The sequence below is a fragment of the Hippoglossus hippoglossus genome, chromosome 10 (assembly GCF_009819705.1).
Source record: "Hippoglossus hippoglossus isolate fHipHip1 chromosome 10, fHipHip1.pri, whole genome shotgun sequence".
NCBI classification, from domain to species: Eukaryota; Metazoa; Chordata; class Actinopteri; order Pleuronectiformes; family Pleuronectidae; genus Hippoglossus; species Hippoglossus hippoglossus.
The window spans coordinates 27,032,444-27,054,274 of NC_047160.1; the positions used below are offsets into that span (position 1 = coordinate 27,032,444).

A 21,831-nucleotide genomic window follows, 5' to 3' on the forward strand; every position below is an offset into this window, starting at 1 on the left:
AACATGATCTGACCGCGTTGGATCTGAAAGTTGTTTCACTTCCAGGTTTTAACAAAACATTTCAACCGTTACAACATGTGACACATTCACGAGTGAGAAGCTGGAGGAACAGACGACAGATCAGTGGAGACGACCTGACGTCTTTTCTCAGGATCTTCGAGTCCGTGTGTCGGCTGAAGAACAGCAGCTGTAATGGCGCCTCAGGGGCAGCAGGGGGCAGAGAGTTCTCCGTCCTCGCTGGTGAAGCCGCTCACAGACAAACAGACGTATTCAGACTTTAAACGAGCTGATGTGGATTCAAACCTGGACCACGCCACCTGGTGGTGGATGGTAGGATGTGCAGCTCTCACCCAGTTTGAGGAAACCAGACAAACGGCTCGTTAGCTCGAGAATCTTTACGAGTCTGGTTTTGTCTCCATGGAGTCATCTGGGAGCGATCTCGTGCACCATGACGGGCAGGTGCAGCGTCGGACACGAGTCTCTGTGTCTCAGCTTGAACATCAGCTGCTCCTTTTCCTGAGAGAGCTTCTGGTTCACTGCCGCCTGCCTCTCCAGCGCCACCTTCAGGTCATGCTGCTCCTTTAGTAACTGCCTGGAAAACAATAAACACAGGTTTAAATGGTGGTTCAGGGTCAGAGAGACGGAATAACCTTCAGGATCCAGATCTCCTGAGGATCCGGTTACAGAATGAAATCATTTAGGTTCTGTGAGATCAGATGATTTATTTGATCTCAGATAAGAAACAGGCGACGTTTTATTTCCTCAATCTTTGCTGCTTGTCTTCATAGAAACTTATAAACAAAACAAGAGTAAAAATTCAAACTGAAATAAAAAGTAACAGCAGAACAGTTAGTGTCGTTTAAAGTCACTAACGTTTGGACTAACTTTGAGTTTTTCACTTGAATCTAAAGGATCAAACTATTTGATCCTGAGTATAAATGTATTTTCAGATTCAGGGAAACTTGTTAAAAAGTTGATGAATATTAGAAAATGTGATGTTGATCAGAAGGAGATCTGTGTTCTGAAGTTCAACATTATGAGTCATTCACTCATTTCAAACTACTTGACTTGATTTATTTTGAAAGCATCATTTTACTTTAGTGCTTATTTCTCTGTTTTGTACCCGGACGTGAGAGTTTCAGCAGTTGGATAATATCCAGCAGGTGGCGCCACACTCGAGGACTCCGACCTTCAGTTAACACAGTTCGATCTAACTCTACTTTGAGAATCACGTACTGAGTGAGAGTCTGACAGTTGTCGATCCGGACTCTGAGATCCTCGTTCTGCTGCAGGATGTTGATGATCTGATCTTCTAACGACAGATTCTTCTCCACCTGACGACAGAAGAGAGGAAATCAACAAGTTTCATAAAAACAAAAGGTAAAGGAGGTAAAGTGAAGTGGGTGAACGACAGTGAACCGACCAGATCTTCCATCTGCTGCAGCTTCCTGCTCTGCTCCTGCACACGCTCGCTCTTCATCTCAATGACGAACACCAGAGACTCCTGCTCAGACTCCCAGAATGCACCTGGGCTGCCGTGGGCCTGGAGGGAGCAGAGAACAGATCGACACTGAACCACAGACAACGTAGAAATATTTTCAGGGTATTTGATATTTATTCGCTGTTGGTTTTTTCAGCTCTTCTTCTGGATTCTACAGATCTTTGAGTTTTATTACTTCTCATTGTATTTGATTTAAATCTGAACCTGATTAGATTTGATGAGCAGGAGAAATAAACCCGACACTCACCTGAATATTTCTCTGCAGGTCTTTATTAAACGTGGAATCTTCAGCTCGCTTCTTCAGCTCGTTGTAAACCTGCAGCTCCGCTCTCAGCTCCTCCACTTCCCCCTGAAGCACAAAACTCATGAGTATCAATATATAATATACATTAATATACTAATATGCAACTGTGACACAGGAAAATCACATCAGGTCTGAACTGATGCTGCAGTTTCCTTTGTGTCCTCCAGGTGGTGTCAGGTGACGGGTTCATGAATCTAGTTTGTTGGAAGTTTTGTTTATAATAATAATAATAATAATAAATTTACTGTATTTGACACAAACAGAATCTCTTTCACCTTCAGGACGTTTTCAGCCACTTGAAACTTTTCCGTCAGTTGATTTTTCTCTTGTTCGTGTCTCTTGTGCAGATCTGCAGAGAACATCACATGTAGAGAACAGGTGGTGCAGTGGTTACTGTGTGTTACTGTGTGTGTGTGTGTGTGTGTGTGTGTGTGTGTGTGTGTGTGTGTGTGTGTGTGTTACTGTGTTACTGTGTGTGTGTGTGTGTGTGTGTGTGTTACTGTGTGTGTGTGTGTGTGTGTGTGTGTGTGTGTGTGTGTGTTACTGTGTGTGTGTGTGTGTGTGTGTGTGTGTGTGTGTGTGTGTGTGTGTGTGTTACTGTGTGTGTGTGTGTGTGTGTGTGTGTGTGTGTGTTACTGTGTTACTGTGTGTGTGTGTGTGTGTGTGTAAATACCACAATTATCACACACCTACTTAAATACACACACAAGGTGAAGTTAAATATACAGACGAGTTAAAGGAGAAAACTTTTTGTTTTCATGTTGATTCCATTTGGTCTGAAAAACTTCATTAAACATTAGACAATTAAAAAACACAGAAAACTTTGGTTTTTCTTTTCATCAGCATTTAGGTGTTAGGTTTGTCCTGTGGGTGGCGCCAGAGGAAAGGTCACTTAAAGTCAGCTCAGGTTCAGACTGTGTCTATTTAAAGTAAATAAATCTCTTATCTTAGAGTCAAAATATTCAGTTCATATTTATTAGAGCAGCTGACGTTTGGATCAACGACACTGGTTCATATTCACTCTGTTTTTGCAGCTCAGCTCTAAACTGTCACGACTCATCACCTCAGCTCCTCTATAATTAGCGTGTTAGCTTAGCGCCAACATGCTAATTATAGAGCATTTGTACTGTGTCAGTCAGACAGGCCGCGGCTCAATGCTGCGTTCAAGGTCAACAGCACTTTTCTGTCTTATCACAAACGGACCAAAGAAAAATAAATGTGAACTTATATAACATGCGTTTTTACAGGAAATGAAACGAATGAAAAACAAGTTTTGTTCATGTTCCCTTTAGAAGTAAACTTTAGAACGTTACCTTCCACGTGTCGCTCATGTTCCTCAGTCGAACTTTGACTTTTCTGTTCGTGAAAAACGTTTAAATCGGCCGTCGTCTCCGTTTTCACCTGAAAAATCACATCAGACGAGACCAGATTCAGTTTGTTAAAAACCAGCAGCACAGAGCGATTTAAAAAACTGTAAATAAATCATCTGAACACAACTCGAAACGCTGCAATGAATCAATAAATTATTGATAATTGATCATTTTAATTGATGACAAAGCAAAATAATCTGTGGGATCAGACAATTTGATGCTTTTCTTTGTCACATGAAGTTAAACTTGTTTTGTTTCTACATTTTCACACATAAAAGAAATTAAATGATTCAATGTTTAATTTCTCCAAATGAAACAAGATCATTTATTTCGTTTGGTCGAACAAAAGCCGTTTCCTTGGTTCTTCTCTCATTGTGGACGTTATATAGAACAAATAACTGACCAATAATGAACATGAGCAGTTGCAGTCAGTCACCTTGTCGAGGATGCTCAGGACGAGGGCGCACACGTCTACGTCGGCGTGGTCTTTCAGAAGCTCCGCCCTCTCCGGGTTCCCATTGGCCAAGAGCACTTCCTTTAGAATCCTCAGCTGCCACTCGAAGCGTTCCAGCTGCTTCTCCAGGAAGACGTCCTGCTCACTGGACGCACTTTTACCTGCAAACAACCAATCACACGCAGACGTGGATTCAAACACGAGTAAGTGATCAACAGGGAGAGGCACCGCCTAGTGGCACAGTCGGGTACTACTGAAAACTGCAGCATATTTAGTGAATCGATTTAACTATTTACAGCAATTAATTGATATTGATTAATCATCAACATCTTATCATATCGTGAATTTTAAGTTAAAGGTGATTTCATATTAAAAAGTTTGTTTCATTTCTGTCTCTTCAGGGGTTAACACAAAACTGCACAAAGATATGATGTCATCGTCATGGAAACTTAGAAAACAGATCAACAATCTGTCTCTCACACACACACACACACACACACACACACACACACACACACACACACACACACACACACACACACACACACACACACACACACACACACACACACACACACACACACACACACACACACACACACACACACACACACACACACACACACACACACACACACACACACACACACCTGTTGTTCAGGAAGTGTTTGTGACTGTAATTAAATTTCAACTTGGCAGTTACATCATCGACGTGTTGAAACATGATCACACACACGTTTGTCTTTCTATAGTTGTGAGGACCAGAGAAGATGTCCTCAGTGGTTTGAACCAAAGTTTGTGTTCACTGCCAAGATAAGAAATGTACACACGCACAAACTTAACGATGGTAATTATGATGAATCTGTCAATTAGTGAATTATAAAACAATTTAGCATCAAAAACGTGCTGTGACTCAGTGGAAGTTTGAAATGTTTGTTTTAATAAAATACTTTATGATTAGAGAAGAACTGAACAGTTTCTTTTGTCATGATTGACGTTCAGGTGGAAACAGTCTGACGATGAATTGAGTTTAAACCCAGAAACAAAGAGTTGTTCAGGAGGAAGAGACTCAGTGTGTGAACATAAAGAAGATAAAACATGATGGAATGTAAGAAGTGATTCGTTAATATTCTGTCTGATTAACACGAGGTGTTATTGTTTGTGTTGTTTACACATGAGGGGCTGACGCTGACGTGATGTTCTACAGTTTACATGTGAAGCTTCACACGTGATATGAAACTCTAATGTATTTATTGTCTGACCCTAAAAAAACCTCAGCTCCTCACTGACGACTACAACCTCTGAACAGGATCAGAACAACCTGAATGTAACTCTAGAACCTTCTTAATGACTTAATCTGTCCAGAGAACCTCAGGGGAACCTTTTAAAAACCTGCAGATGAACCTAAAGAACCTCTAGAACCTTCTTAATGAAAACCAAAACTATCCTGAGAACATCCTCAATAACCAAGAGAAGCTTCACATTCTATAAATAATGTGCTGATGTGGTGAACGCAGTGAAGTCAAACCTCCACCCAGGTTTCAGAAAACAGGAAGTGGGGGCGTGATGAGAAAGAGAACAGCCACCGTCTCTCACTGATAAACATATGAAACTCACCTCCGTCATCTCGGCCGCTCTTGAGTTTCTGGCTCTTCTCTCCACTCTTGCCTTTGCTTTTCTTCTGATAACGACAGGAAGAGAAGAAGAAGAAGGAAAGAACGTTTCAGTCATCAACAAACATGAAGAGCAGGCGGAGAAATGACAATCAGTTTGTCATCTTCTTCTAAAATTATAATTCATATTCATACACACTTCTCAGCGTGGACTCAGAGGCTCCGCCCACACTGAGCTTTTACTTTAAAACGGAAACCACCTCCATCCAGATGAATTATTCCATCAACACTTACACACCTGAACACACACACGTCACATGACCGGTCACCTACACTGGTCATGTGGTGTAAACAGGAAGTACATTGTCTCCTCTGCAGTTGGTTGCTTAGTAACAGAAACTGTTCAGACTAAAACACAGTCTCTGATTCAGAGACTTGTTTTTGTATTTGACGTCACATCAGGACAAACATTAGTTTCCCAGGTCAGAGTCTCTCCAATAACAATGATCCTGATAAAGTCACGTCTGACAGGAACACGAAGCAGGCGCTGCCGGGAGGAAGCGAGCCTGGCGTTGTTGTTCTACCCGTGTGGCCCCTGAGAGGCCCCCCCCCTCACCAGCAGAGTCCTGGTTCAGGTCTGGTTTTACAGCGTAGAGGTTTGTTATGAAAGCTGCTGATGGAGGTCGGACTCGGAGCTGCCAGCTTCTCTCTCATTAGTCTCCACATGACTGACGCTGTAACTTTCACTGTGAACGTTACATAACGACTGACAACAGGCGACTGTCTGTTCACGCTGCTGATCACAGACCAGCGTTCCTCCTCCACAACAACAGGCCACGTTTTATCTCAATTATTAAATCAAAAACTTCAAATGTCCAAAACAAAAAAAGTTTCAGTAGCTTCATCCTCTGAGTGACATGAAATTTAATTCTGTTCAACCATCGACTGTGAATCAAGATGGACGACATCACAGCTCCCAGAGGAGAAACCAAATCATATAGATCTCCCCCTGCTGGCTGACTGCAGTATAGGTCATTAACCTCCTCCATGTTAGCAGATGGGACATGAACCAAACTAAACAGATCTAAGTAGACGTTAAATAAATGTTTGTAAAGATGTTTCTGTCGTTTCAGCTCGTTCTTCTCTCTCTGATGTTTGTTCAAGTGTTTCTGATCAGTTTGGTTTGAATCAGTTATTTGATGATATAAAAACAGGCTGAGAAGTGATGATTGACAGCTGAGACTGACTCCTGATTGGTTGAGCATGTGTGTGGGCGGGACCTCAAGAGGCTTTGGCTTCAGCTTTTAAAACTGTCAAGTCGTCCCTGAATTCACATGAATTGACACATAAATATTGAAACTAAAAAAAACAAGATGTAAAGTGAGAAATGAAGTTTCAGGATTTAAAAAATGGATCAATCTAAATTGTCATTAATCAGATTCTGGTTTTTCACTCACACGTGTTCCACAAATGCTCGGCCACGTTGTTTGTGCACAAGCATCGACCAAACACATTGAAATGCTTAGAGTGTTGCCTCACATCCACTCAGTGCTACGGCAGTGAAGCCAAACAATCACACCCTGACACACACACACACCCTCACACAAAACACCCTCTCACACACACACACACACACACACACACAGTGTATAAACACTTATAAACTGGACACCGACTTTATTTCTACTTGGAGCTGAAACAATAAATCTCTCTGGTTAAACACGAGACGTCAGACTCCTGGTGGGATGTTGTCAGCAGCGAGTTGTCGGGGGGGGGGGGGGGGGGGGGGGGGAGTAGAAGCATGTGTCCCTTCAGGCATCACAGGGGCCCTTGTTTTTAAAAAGGCAGTAAATCACAGCAGAGGCTCCTCTCGTGTGTTTGTTCAACACTTCACCTGACTGCAGCCCGAGCAGATTTACTTTCTGCAGATGTTTCACAGGCGTCACATAAATCACCTCATTGGCTGACTCAAACCAGAGTGGGAGGAGCTGAGGAGCAACAGGTTTCCTGTGTGAGTGATGGTGAAATTAACTGAAAAACTTAAATCACAAATTCTTAACAAATAAATTATGTTTAACTGAAAAAGATGGTGACACAAACACAGCCACACAATCAGAGCTAAAACAATCATAAGGACAAAGAACCAGGCTTCAACCACAGGATGTGATGTCATACTCATTACGTTCCACACAGGATGATGACACATCACCACAAGTTCTCCATTAACACACACACACACACACACACACACACACACACACACACACACACACACACACACACACACACACACACACACACACACACACACACACACACACACACACACACACACACACACACACACACACACACACGACTCCAGTGTCTCTGTTGGTCAAACAGCACATTCACATGGTCCGAGCTGAACCAAGGTGACCTCTGACCTTTCCCCTGGCGAGAGGAGACGAGAGCGTGAACATCGAGAGACGACCGCACCTCCACAGACACAATGACAGAGAAGAAATCTGGTCTCAAATCAGTCTGTTCAGGATCATGTGCAGGTTCAAACTGTCAAAATAAAAGCAGCTGAACTGACTGATCAGCTCCTGTTTGCAGTGTGTGTGTGTGTGTGTGTGTGTGTGTGTGTGTGTGTGTGTGTGTGTGTGTGTGTGTGTGTGTGTGTCGCTTTACGACCGTGTGAGTAACAAACATGATTCTGCACTAATGAGTGTTTTCATCCTCTGAGAAGCCGCAGCACAACAGAATAAAGTGGAACTGTATGTGAGACGCTTCAGGCTTTAAACTTTATGACTTTGACCTCAAACCTCATCCTCAGTTTTATTCTGCTTTGATTTTAGTTCCATCTCCGTCTTTTCTTTTTCTTCTTGAGCTGCGAGTGTTTTAAATATTCTGGGACTAGCAGTGAAGGGTCGAGATTCAGCGCCCTGTGAAGAATCTGAGGTTCAACTCACACACGGAGACGAACGGCAGCTCCAACTCTTTATCTGACGTGTCAAATGTCTCACGTCCTTCCAGCAGACAAAAAATTCCAAACATTCAACTGAAGCTTGAACTGCTTCGTCTCTAACGGGGAGAAAAAGTAGATAAGATAAGGAAACATTTCAGAGTCACGTCATCAAATAGAAACTATGGAGAAACAGCTGCTGGGGTGTGATTCGATGCAAGGTTTTAGATTCTCTTTATTCTGTCTCCCTTTGAAGAATTATGAGTCCGTTAAAGACAGAAACTCTCATTGGAGTCAGGGGGGGCGGCCATAAGAAAATATCCAAATGTGATTTTCCTCAACGAATTTAAAATTGAAATATTCCCTCAAAAAAAACTTCTAAACTCATGAAGACTACAACTCCCATCATCCTTCACTGCTTCAACACAACAACTAAGTCATGATGAAGACTACAACTCCCATCATCCCTCACTGCTGCTCCACAACAACTAACTCATGATGAAGACTACAACTCCCATCATCCCTCACTGCTGCTCCACAACAACTAACTCATGATGAAGACTACAACTCCCATCATCCCTCACTGCTGCTCCACAACTAACTCATGATGAAGACTACAACTCCCATCATCCCTCACTGCTGCTCCACCACTAACTCATGATGAAGACTACAACTCCCATCATCCTTCACTGCTGCTCCACAACAACTAACTCATGATGAAGACTACAACTCCCATCATCCCTCACTGCTGCTCCACAACAACTAACTCATGATGAAGACTACAACTCCCATCATCCCTCACTGCTGCTCCACAACAACTCACTCATGATGAAGACTACAACTCCCATCATCCCTCACTGCTCCACAACAACTAACTCATGATGAAGACTACAACTCCCATCATCCCTCACTGCTCCACAACAACTAACTCTAAAATCCACCTGAATCCACACGACTACTTATTTGTGTGAAAACTCATCTCTGCTCCAGATACGTCTTCAAACTACTCTGAAGTTTTCGAGCTGCCAAAAAGGAGAAGTTTGGAAACTCTGTGTCTGCGTTTTAGTCTGAACGAGCAGAAAGTGAGAAGTTTGGAAACGATGACGTAGACCCTGAGCGTGTGGATGAAGCCTGAAGGAATCTGAACGTCTTCAGGTCTTTTCTCACCTCACCTCCGAGGTCACAAGGTCTGATGAGGTTAAAGTTTTCCACAAAGTAAAAAAGTCAAATAACTGAATTCTGCTTGAACTGTTTCTACTTGTCTGTTTGAAACATTTGACCTTTAGTGTTTAAGTAAAGCACAAAGTAGTGTGCTCCATGTCCCATCTGCTGACATGGAGGAGGATGGTTTGTGATCTGCAGCCAGACCCCAGACAAAGACACAGATTGTTTGGCTTCCCTTTTGGGAGTCGTCGTGTCGTCCATCTTTATTTACAGTCTATGAATTCAAGATGTAGATGTTGACACACTCTCTGGTTCCTCTGGTTCCTCAGGTGAGAGAAATAAAAACACCTGAGCAGCTGAGATCTCTCCCTCAGTTTCCAGAAGAGTCTGAGCAGCAGAAAACATCATGTGACGTTCTCTCATCGGCCCGGAGCCCAGATCCCGAGGGCCTCAGACCTCCATGTGACTCTTTATCTGAAAGCTGAATTCACAATGTATTTACGTTACCACGGCAACGGCAAAATATTACATGCTGCCCTGAATCCCTCACGGTGATGTCAGCCCGTCGGAGCGAGAGAGAGAGGGACGAGCGAGGAGCACCTCATGACCTCATGACCTCTGCAGGCGTGAAACCATGACGACGCAAATACGTCTGTTTTTAATCAGACTTTAAAAAACAGGTCGCGATGATGTCACCGAGCCCAGATCCCACCCAGACGTCTGATAACTTATCAAAGTCCTGATTGTTACAGATCAAAGGACGACATTGATTAGTGACACAACTTGTTTACAGGGAGACGCTCAGTGAGTGTATAGAAAGAACATAAAGTATATAAAGACCATCAGTGAGTGTATAGAAAGAACATGACGTATATAAAGACCATCAGTGAGTGTATAGAAAGAACATGACGTATATAAAGACCATCAGTGAGTGTATAGAAAGAACATGACGTATATAAAGACCATCAGTGAGTGTATAGAAAGAACATGACGTATATAAAGACCATCAGTGAGTGTATAGAAAGAACATAAAGTATATAAAGACCATCAGTGAGTGTATAGAAAGAACATGACGTATATAAAGACCATCAGTGAGTGTATAGAAAGAACATGACGTATATAAAGACCATCAGTGAGTGTATAGAAAGAACATGACGTATATAAAGACCATCAGTGAGTGTATAGAAAGAACATAAAGTATATAAAGACCATCAGTGAGTGTATAGAAAGAACATGACGTATATAAAGACCATCAGTGAGTGTATAGAAAGAACATGACGTATATAAAGACCATCAGTGAGTGTATAGAAAGAACATAAAGTATATAAAGACCATCAGTGAGTGTATAGAAAGAACATGACGTATATAAAGACCATCAGTGAGTGTATAGAAAGAACATAAAGTATATAAAGACCATCAGTGAGTGTATAGAAAGAACATGACGTATATAAAGACCATCAGTGAGTGTATAGAAAGAACATGACGTATATAAAGACCATCAGTGAGTGTATAGAAAGAACATAAAGTATATAAAGACCATCAGTGAGTGTATAGAAAGAACATGACGTATATAAAGACCATCAGTGAGTGTATAGAAAGAACATAAAGTATATAAAGACCATCAGTGAGTGTATAGAAAGAACATAAAGTATATAAAGACCATCAGTGAGTGTATAGAAAGAACATGACGTATATAAAGACCATCAGTGAGTGTATAGAAAGAACATGACGTATATAAAGACCATCAGTGAGTGTATAGAAAGAACATGACGTATATAAAGACCATCAGCGAGTGTATAGAAAGAACATAAAGTATATAAAGACCATCAGTGAGTGTATAGAAAGAACATGACGTATATAAAGACCATCAGTGAGTGTATAGAAAGAACATAAAGTATATAAAGACCATCAGTGAGTGTATAGAAAGAACATGACGTATATAAAGACCATCAGCGAGTGTATAGAAAGAACATAAAGTATATAAAGACCATCAGTGAGTGTATAGAAAGAACATGACGTATATAAAGACCATCAGTGAGTGTATAGAAAGAACATGACGTATATAAAGACCATCAGTGAGTGTATAGAAAGAACATAAAGTATATAAAGACCATCAGCGAGTGTATAGAAAGAACATGACGTATATAAAGACCTTCAGCGACTAGTTTTAATTTAAATCATTTTGAAAAGCTTCACAGGAAGAAGTCAGGTTCAAGTTGAGTTTAAAGATAATTTCCTGTGAAATCCTCACTTTACGTTTTAAGACCAGAAGAACTCAGAGGTGTGTGTGGGGCTCGTGTGTGTGTGTGGTGCTCAGGTGTGTGGTGCTCATGTGTGTGTGTGTGGTGCTCATGTGTGTGTGTGTGTGGTGCTCAGGTGTGTGTGGTGCTCGTGTGTGTGTGTGGTGCTCAGGTGTGTGGTGCTCATGTGTGTGGTGCTCATGTGTGTGTGTGTGGTGCTCAGGTGTGTGTGGTGCTCGTGTGTGTGTGTGGTGCTCGTGTGTGTGTGTGGTGCTCGTGTGTGTGTGTGGTGCTCAGGTGTGTGGTGCTCAGGTGTGTGTGGTGCTCAGGTGTGTTATCACAGCAGGATTAAATCTATTGTTTCGGTGGCTGCCGACCTCACTGACCTCACTGACCTCTGACCTCTCCAACCAATCAGTTTATTCTGAGCTAATGGAAGATTTACTGGATTTCAGGTTATGTAACAGCTTTTAAAACTGCTCAGCTTCTGTTCTCCTTCTGATGAAAGACCCGAGGTCCAGGACATTTTAATGAAAGCACCAAAGAACCTCCATGTTAGCAGATGGGACATGGACCAAACTAAAAACTCAAAGTAAACATTAAATAAAAGTTTGTCAAAGATGTTTCTGTCATTTCAGGTCGTTCTTATCTCACTGAGGTTTGTTCAAGTGTTTCTGATCAGTTTGGTTTGAATCAGTTATTTGATGATGTAAAAACAAACGTGATGATTGACAGCTGAGACTGACTCCTGATTGGTGGAGCTTATGTGTGGGTGGGACCTCACTAATGCGGCTCCACCCCGTGGTCTCCATGAGTCCAGGTTCTGTAATGGGCTCAAGATGGCGGCGCTGGTCTCTGAGACTTTCAGGCTTCATCTCTGGAGGCAGGTTCAGTTCTTATTATTTAGATCTTGTTCACATGGGTTTCAGAATAAAAGCAGTGAACGGGTTCGGCAGCAACTATCAACACAGTGACTGAAACAGAGGAAAGTCAGATCCTCCATCCTTCTATTATCTAAAGCTCTCATCCTTTGAGGGTTATTATATCTCCATCATGTACTATAGTTATTATAGAAACCAAGGCAATAGGTGCTTTTCAGGTGGAATGTTCAGAGTTTAACAGTTTATATAAATGCTTCTTAACATATCAGACACTTAATGATGTCTGCACCACACAGTGCAGAGTTCAGCTGCAACAATGGATTTAATACGATTCAGATTATTATCAGATTATTCAGAAATCCTCCGTTAGGAACCTGCTGAGCCACAAGGGGGCCTCGGCTGCTGGCTCAGGTCTATCAAGAAGTGAGGACGACAACAGCTGACACACAACACACAGCTGACACACAACTACACCACACAACTACACCACGCAGTCATACTGTAGATACACAACAACACACAACTACACCACACAACTACACCACGCAGTCATACTGTAGATACACAACAACACACAACTACACCACACAACTACAACGCACAGTCATACTGTAGATACACAACAACACACAACTACACCACACAACTACACCACGCAGTCATACTGTAGATACACAACAACACACAACTACACCACACAACTACAACACACAGTCATACTCTAGATACACAACAACACACAACTACAACACACAGTCATACTGTAGATACACAACAACACACAACTACAACACACAGTCATACTGTAGATACACAACAACACACAACTACACCACACAACTACACCACGCAGTCATACTGTAGATACACAACAACACACAACTACAACACACAGTCATACTGTAGATACACAACAACACACAACTACAACACACAGTCATACTGTAGATACACAACAACACACAACTACACCACACAACTACACCACGCAGTCATACTGTAGATACACAACAACACACAACTACAACACACAACTACAACACACTGTCATACTGTAGATACACAACAACACACAACTACAACACACAGTCATACTGTTGATACACAACACACAACTACACCACGCAACTACAACACACAGTCATACTGTAGATACACAGAGAATAACAGCCATGAATACTACACAGTACACAGTACACACACACACACACACACACACACACACACACACACACACACACACACACACACACTACAGTCACAATAGAACGTTATTAGTCACATTATCAAAATAAAATGCACATTAAAGATATAAAATGATCCATAAACGTCACTAATGAACTTTGATTCACATCCGGAGGATTTTAAACATGAATAATAATGAATATCTGAGATTTTCTTTAAAAACATCATCAACATTCAAACATGATTAAAAACAGATGTTCACAAAAACAACCGCGTTTTTCTTTGGCGCCACTTTGAACCTGTAAAGAAGAGGAACGAGCTCCATGAGGCCGGACGGGTCCAGGTTCAGAGGCCGAGCAGCAGCAGCCTGTTTCGGCCTCCTGCTGCTCAGAGAGCCGCTGAACCTCCGGACCCTCCAGCGGCTCCAGGCCCGACACACACACACACACACACCGGCTCCCCGCGCCCCTCAGGCCGCTGCTCACCTTACTGTGGCCGCAGCCCATCACTCCTCCTCCGGCGAGAAGCTGCTCACACGCTCCGCTGCTGCTGCTGCTGCTCCTCTTTCTTCTTCACTGCTTCTTCACCTCCTCCTCTTCCTCTTCCTCCTCTTCACTTCTTCTTCTTCTGTTGACAACTTTCAAACAGAAAAAAAGTCCTTGAACGCACCGCTACAGCCGCCTGCAGCAGGGGGCGGGGCTTCCCCGTGCTGCGTTCAGGGACGCTCAGTTCGGTTATAAGGTTCATTTAAAAGGAAGTGATTTGCTGAGTTAAATAGTTAAACAATAATGAAATAAAAGTAATAATTGCGATTGAATAAATGAAAATGAACCAAATCATTGGCTTAGTTCTGTACACGAATGAAAACATTACATTACATACACAAAACAAAATGGAAATAAATTTAATAGTCACAAATACACAAAAATCAACAAATTACTTAATTTAAACAATTCACAGTTATTGTTGTATCACATGAGGGAAAATAATATGAAATTAAATATACATCAATTCAGAATTAAATCAATTTAAGAAGTAAATGATAAGATTTGATTAACATATAATAATAATAATAATAATAATAATAATAATAATAATAAAATAATGCTGTTATAGGTCTTTGTACCAAGTTGTGCAGAAGTGTGGAAAACACTCAGGTAATCACAGAAGCTCGTGACATGAAGAATCCTGACAACAAATCAAATAAAACGCAGAAGTAAAACAACATTGTCAGTTCATACATTCGTTTATTATTCAAATCACAGAGTGTAAAGTTTACAATCATTAAACATTCATATTTACACGTGAATCAGAAGAATCTCTGTATTTTCCCGCAGTACATGAAGGCAGCAGCCTCTCACACATGCGCAGTGAGGATCTATTGTCTGTGATTTGAACCTTTACCGTAATGTCGAGAGAAGCTGTGAAGTTACAAAACCTCTGTAAAACCACGTGGTTGCTCGTTTTAAACACTTTAAATGGGACAAGTCCCGGATGTGACGAAGTTTGGAACCTTTAACAGCTGATTAGTCACAGACTGCTCCTGATTGGTCCAGACACAGAACTATGGGATTTATTTTCAATGTTTGCTTCAGTAATTTCTTCGTCATGACTAAAGCAACATGGATAAAGTTGTTTTATTAAATCATTTATATATAATGTGTTTACTTTACCGTCTTCTGGCTTAAATAATGTTGTTCGCATCCCGGATGGATCTGTTGCCGAGTTACAGTTCAGCTCTGAAGAGATATAACAACACCACAGATCATAAATACTACTACTAATATATGTGTTACTCTGTTACATGACCTGTATCAAAGTAAAAGTATTCTTTGTGTCTGACATTCTCTCACAGAATAATGTGCATATGTTTATTTATTATTTGTATTTACTGTTGAGTAACTTTCTCATCTTTATCAGAATCAGAATCAGAATTCTTTTAATTACCAAGTATATTTACACATACAGGAAATTGCCTTGGTGTGGGTTAGGGAATCAAATTTAATTCAAAATGGCCGCTGTCAAAGTTTTTGTGTCTAAACATAACTAAACCTCATAATGGTAACCATGGTGACGACAGACCAGGACACCTGCCTCCTAGAGGCCAGAAACTGTCACCACGTCTCGACTCGAGGTTTAGTGACTCGACCACGAGTCCTGTGGAGCGATGACTCAGATCCTCCAGGCCTCTGATTGGTCACCTGTCAGGTAACCATGGTGATCTACCTGTTCCCTGTCCGTGTTTAATCTGTGTGTGTGTGTGTGTGTGTGTGTGTGTGTGTGTGTGTGTGTGTGTGTGTGTGTGTGTGTGTGTAAATCGGATCAGATTAACACTGGCAGGTGAGCTGTGTGCAGGTGAATCAGCCAATCAGCACGAAGCTGTTAAGTGGATCAGGACGTTTAGGTCGTTAATGTTTTCAGACCAAGTGACGCTCTGTTAAATTAACAACGATTAAATTCATGATGTGATTTACATAAACAGATTCAAAATCAGATGTTAATAAAGATCTGAAACATTAAAATAGATTTTGAATCTAATCCCAGATCAAATTCAAATTCTGCATGTTTATGCACGTTCTTTATATAAAGGTCTGTTTCACTCCCTGAGCACTTTATTAGGAACACCACACTGACACTGGCTCATTACTTCAAAGCATTCAGGGGTGGAGGTCGTCAGGTGGGGGGGCTGTGGCGTCAGGTGGGGGGGCTGTGGTGCCCTGGTGGAGGTAGACAGGTGGGGGGGGGCTGTGTTCGTCAGGTGTGGGGGGGGCTGTGTTCGTCAGGTGGGGGGGCTGTGGTGCCCTGGTGGAGGTAGACAGGTGGGGGGGGGCTGTGTTCGTCAGGTGAGGGGGGGGCTGTGTTCGTCAGGTGTGTGGGGGGGCTGTGGTGGAGGTCAGGTGTGGGGGGGGGTCAGGTGTGGGGGGGGGGGTGGGGGTCAGGTGTCCGAGCTGACGTCTGTCGGACAGAAAGTGAAGCAGCTGCTGTCGGATGGAAACTGTTTCTGCTGCCGTCAGACGACAACACGCCAAGAATACACACAACCACATTCCACACAGGAACTGGTCCGTGTGTGTGTCTTTATGATCTGTGCATGTATGAATAGAACAACTTGTGTGGCAATAAAAGAAAGGGTGTGTGTCTGTGTGCATGAATGAGTGTGAGAGCATACAGTACATACCTGAGTGTGAGTGAGTGTGAGTGAGTGTGTGTGTGTGTGTGTGTGTGTGTGTGTGTGTGTGTGTAGTTCTTAATATAAACTGAGGCCGAGCTGCTCTATAAATATTCGTCAGTTCTGTGTGAGCTGAAAACTTTAATCTGCTTTAATACAACACTCACAGACCAGGTCCAGAGACCAGGTCCACATCCACAGACCAGGTCCACATCCACAGACCAGGTCCAGAGACCAGGTCCACATCCACAGACCAGGTCCACATCCACAGACCAGGTCCAGAGACCAGGTCCACATCCACAGACCAGGTCCAGAGACCAGGTCCACATCCACAGACCAGGTCCACAAGATGTTGGTTCAGGTTCAGTGTGAATAATGTCTTTCTGTATTGAATCAGACCAGGATCTTGGACTGAGCTGAACCAGGATCAGCGAATCTGATTAGAATCCGGTTTAAAAACAAGTAAACAAATCAAAGTGAAAGATGAATGAAGAAGAAATGAAGTGACTGACACTCTGCTGCTGCTACAGCGCCCCCTGCTGCTGGGACTCTACCAACACAGGGCTGAGCCTCGAGGCTGTAAAATGAACACAGAAAATCTTATTGAATCTTTTCAGAACATTTCAATCTGTTTTACTCAAAAAAGAAAATTCTACACAAGAAACTCGATTCTTTAAACTTAGATTTTTTTATTTATACTGAAGATTTAATGGAGGAAAAAACCAAACGCATAAAACCGTCAATAACTTTACAGAATGTTCAATAACGAAGGGAGACGAGGATAAATTATGATTTTATACATATATATATATATATATATATATATAATTAAAAGCCACAATGTTGTAGTTTTATATCAATAATTAAAGAATAAATATAAATTGAGAGTTTTATTTGAACTATTTGTATGAAGAGTTTTATGTGGTTCAGTGATGTCGTCTGGTTTCCATTGAGTCGGATTCATTGTATCGTTGTTAGTTTTAAAGTTTAATGTCTTTACATCAGAGTCGAAACAGGAAGTTGTGTTTCTTTATCGTTGTCGTTGCTGCAGCAGTTTGAGATAAAGTATCAAACAATACGTGAAAATACAAGATAAACCTTTTATTTTGTCAAAGTCAGGAAACACTCACATGATGAAACAACACTTTTTAAAATCGCTCTTTTTTCCTCCATAATAAAACTCCAGCTTGGGACAAAAATCTGTTATTCAGCATATGTTGGTTTTACTTTTAATAAAATAAGGAATAATAAGAGGATTATTTATGTATACAATATAATTACTGATTTATTGCTTAACTGATAAAAAACATGATGCATTTGTGTTTGTTTCTTTTATTTAAGTTCTATATATTTGTGTTTTCTTTGTATTTCTAGTTATTTATAATATTTGTTATGGTTAAATTGTAAAATATCAAACTTCAGTTACACTTTTATTTTCCTATCATAGACATCAGCAGAAATGAAAATGAATATATCATATTTAAATATATGGACATTAACTGATTATAATAGATGTTAAACAACCTGTTTTCAGACTTTTAATCTTTCATATTTAAAAAGGTTCACTTCCTGTGATGAGTTTTAATTTGGATCGAACACAACAACACGTCTCGTCTTCTATTGACCTTTGACCTTCGGCATCACAGGCGCCTCCATGTCTTCTTTCAGGGCAGGTCGAGGGCGGAGCCAAGCTGCTGCAGGACGTCCAGGTTCAGGTAAACTCTGAAGAACGAGAGGACGACGCCCAGAGACGAGAGGCCAATCAGAGCCCAGAGAACCTGAGCGCAGAAGTAGAGCGGAGCCAGACTGACGGAGACAGGAAGTGAAGACGTTTGTTCAAACAGAATCTGAACTGGAACCTTCCGTCTCTGTTATGGTTCAACTGGTTTGTATTAAATCATAAACAAATTCAGATTAAAGCTCAAACAGAAAGAGGTGGAGTCTCTTACCGTCCCTGAGACGACTCAGAATAACCACGGAAGTAACGGAAACGTCCGTATAAATACAGCAGCCCGCACACCGAGGACAGACCTACAAGACCCCCCCCCCCACAGTGTTACACAGAGTATGAACTGTGTGTAGTTGCTGACTGTGTCGTCTCAGGTGTGAGATCACCTGGGCTGAAGAAGACTCCGGCCGTCCACAGGACACTGATGAAGATGGGGAAATACTCGGAGCAGTTTGCTCTGAACACAGAAACATCTGCAGTTAGACCTGATCACTCAGGATGAAAATAATATAATATAATATCCTGATTTATAGGTTGACTGATAAAAATCAGCTAATATGATGCATTTATGTTTGTTTCTTAATAACATATTTTATCTATAGTTATTGTTTCGTAGTCAAAGGGTTTGATAATGACATCGTACCTTTATGTTGTATTTATATTTATTTGAATTGTCTTGGTCAGTATATATATATATATATATATATATATTCTTGGCTGTAGCGTCTGTAGCGAAAATACAATTTCCCCCAAAGATCATTGAAGTATTTCTGATGTTTACACTTGTTCCAACTCTCTGTTCTTCTCGATGGAACTTTAGTGTGAACATGAGAAAGTTTCCTCCTTCACTCCCTGAACGTCGGTTCTCTGTGACTCTGCTGAGTGGGTTCCATCTCCTGTGAGAAGAACTGACTGAGAGTCAGCTTCAACTGTCACAACCAGCTGCAGGTGAAGAGTGAAGCTGAACTGAGATCAGTTAGAAACACTCTGAAGTTATTAAAAACCAGAGTTTATCTCCAACATTCAGCAGGAAACTGTTAAAACATGAAGAATTCTGAACAGAGTTCGGTGGATTTGTTACAGCAGCAGCTCTTCAGGGTCAGGAAGCAGAGGATCATGGGTAATATCCAGAGGGACGACACACAACACATTGATTCACTTTGTTTTTTCTACACATGAAAACCAACAGAATGAATCCCCACATGTGGCTGCAGGGGGCGCTGTAGCCCAGTAACAGTTACACAGTGTTGCTTTAAATAAATTATCGTCATCTGAATAAAACCAAACAAACTGACTGAGCTCTGAAGACTCGTTCAAACTCCGGAGGCCCGGTCGTGGCCGGAGGCGTCACGGAGAACTTCCTCCTCACGCTGATCACCTGGAGAGAGAAATAAGCTACACACACACACACACACACACACACACACACACCTTTATCATGTAGAGCAGAGGGGTCTGTTCTTTTTTTATAGTTTTTACTTTATTCAAATTATTATTGAAAATAAAGATGTTTTAGTTTGAGCTCAGTTCAAAGTTCATTCTGTGTTTGTACAAAATGCAAAGTTGATTCATAAACTTCACTATAAACATTTAATCAGAATTTAAAACCTTATTGGACATTCAACCGTCTGCTTCTGATGCAGGAGATTTATTACACACACACTGAGCCTGACATATATTATACTGTATATATTATATATATGTAATATATATAATAATAAACACTTCATTCATTCATGTTGATAGAATCAAATCAACAGGATCTTTATCTTAAACTTTCAGATGACATAAGTTCAGACTTTTTGATTAAATGAAATATTAAAGAAAACTGTGTCAAACAAAGTGTCTTCTCACATTTCCCAGCATGCATCTCTTACCTTGCTCCAGAACAGCCAGCACGGTCACGGCGGCGAGGGAGAGCGCGTCCTCCGACATTCTGCAGGGAGACGACGGAGTGAAATGGAAAACGACACGGATCAATGTCTCACTGCTGTTCGGACTGTTTTCTGTGCACTTGGATGATGCAACCTCAAAGTGTCCTCACTTGGTACTTTCACCTGCTGTCGACCTTGATCTGTGCAAGTGGGTGCTGGGTTCGATTCCTCTTTCTGCAGCAGAAGACAGACAGCAGACAGGAAGGTCTGGTTTCCTGGTTATCACATTGGGTAAAAACTTTCCTTTTTAACTTTCTCGGGGTTTCACTCTGAGCGATGATGCTGACTGTGCAGAGACAATCATTAAAAGACACAGGTGAGACACAGGAGACAGACAGGTGAGACAGGAGAGAGACAGGAGAGACACAGGTTAGACACAGGAGAGACACAGGAGAGACAGAGGAGACAGACAGGAGAGACACAGGAGAGACAGAGGAGACAGACAGGAGAGACACAGGAGAGACACAGGAGACAGACAGGAGAGACACAGGAGAGACACAGGAGACAGACAGGTGAGACACATGAGAGACACAGGAGAGACAGAGGAGACGCATGAGAGACACAGGAGAGACAGCAGGAGAGACAGAGGTTAGACACAGGTTAGACACAGGAGACAGACAGGAGAGACACAGGAGAGACACAGGAGACAGACAGGTGAGACACATGAGAGACACAGGAGAGACAGAGGTTAGACACAGGTTAGACACAGGAGAGACAGAGGAGAGACACAGGAGACAGACAGGTGAGACAGAGGTTAGACACATGAGAGACACAGGAGAGACAGAGGAGAGACACAGGAGACAGACAGGAGAGACAGAGGAGAGACAAACTCACCTGAAACTCCTCTGGACTGAAACACATCTCGACAGAAACAGGAAGTCATTATACATCACACCTGAAGGGGCGGGGCTAAACACACCGACCACCTGCAGGTTCATTTAAATCTCTTTATATACAAACTATGGTTTAAACACCTTTGAGAATAATCTGAAAAATAAACAGATTCTGAACTCGTAGATTATTTAGTTCATAAGTGATAAGTTTAGATAATAGATATTTGTGTTTGTATAACAGATGTTTGTATATAATAGAAGTGTGTATAGATAATAGATGTTTGTAAATAATAGATGTGTGTATAGATAATAGATGTGTATATAATAGATGTGTTTGTGTATAGATAGATATTTGTGTTTGTATATAATAGATGTGTATAGATAATAGATGCGTATATAATAGATGTGTGTATATAATAGGTGTTTGTGTATAGATAGATATTTGTATATAATAGATGTGTGTATATAATAGATGTGTGTATACAACAGATGTGTGTATAGATAATA

General features: G+C 41.5%; 2 protein-coding genes across 3 annotated transcripts in view; both read right to left on the minus strand.

Annotated features, from left to right (window-relative positions):
• The window catches only part of ccdc69 (coiled-coil domain containing 69), a 15,036-nt gene extending 727 nt beyond the window's left edge, over positions 1-14,309 (minus strand). Inside the window, exons 1-9 of the mRNA XM_034598840.1 lie at positions 14,145-14,309; positions 5,247-5,310; positions 3,612-3,790; positions 3,119-3,206; positions 2,081-2,154; positions 1,749-1,850; positions 1,424-1,543; positions 1,237-1,334; positions 1-592 (exon numbers count right to left, since the gene is read on the minus strand). The exon at positions 1-592 is cut by the window's left edge and continues 727 nt beyond it. Coding sequence (XP_034454731.1) covers positions 424-592; positions 1,237-1,334; positions 1,424-1,543; positions 1,749-1,850; positions 2,081-2,154; positions 3,119-3,206; positions 3,612-3,790; positions 5,247-5,310; positions 14,145-14,165 — 915 coding nt within the window. The 5' untranslated portion in view covers positions 14,166-14,309 and the 3' untranslated portion in view covers positions 1-423. The remainder of the gene's footprint in view (positions 593-1,236; positions 1,335-1,423; positions 1,544-1,748; positions 1,851-2,080; positions 2,155-3,118; positions 3,207-3,611; positions 3,791-5,246; positions 5,311-14,144) is intronic.
• Positions 14,310-18,411: 4,102 nt separating this feature from the next.
• Positions 18,412-21,342, minus strand: ltc4s (leukotriene C4 synthase). 2 transcript variants are annotated; one of them, XM_034598843.1, is made up of 7 exons: positions 21,326-21,342; positions 20,435-20,493; positions 19,853-19,952; positions 18,944-19,014; positions 18,778-18,859; positions 18,493-18,634; positions 18,416-18,461 (listed from the first exon to the last, which is right to left on the minus strand). In XM_034598843.1, the coding sequence occupies exons 2-6, from the start codon at positions 20,490-20,492 to the stop codon at positions 18,493-18,495; spliced, it is 453 nt and encodes a 150-aa protein (XP_034454734.1). In that variant the 5' UTR covers position 20,493; positions 21,326-21,342; the 3' UTR covers positions 18,416-18,461. The 2 variants fall into 2 exon arrangements, with proteins under 2 accessions (XP_034454732.1, XP_034454734.1); XM_034598841.1 differs by having other exon boundaries at positions 18,412-18,634.
• Between the last annotated feature and the right edge of the window lie 489 nt (positions 21,343-21,831).

Excerpts from the sequence above, each read along its gene's own strand:
- ltc4s (XM_034598841.1), bottom strand. The coding sequence starts at position 20,492 with ATGTCGGAGGACGCGCTCTCCCTCGCCGCCGTGACCGTGCTGGCTGTT. Across the intron at positions 19,015-19,852 it reads GAACGAGTCTTCAGAGCTCA|AGCAAACTGCTCCGAGTATT; the intron begins GTCAGTTTGTTT and ends TTCTGTGTTCAG. Across the intron at positions 18,635-18,777 it reads TCTGAGTCGTCTCAGGGACG|TCTGGCTCCGCTCTACTTCT; the intron begins GTAAGAGACTCC and ends TGTCTCCGTCAG.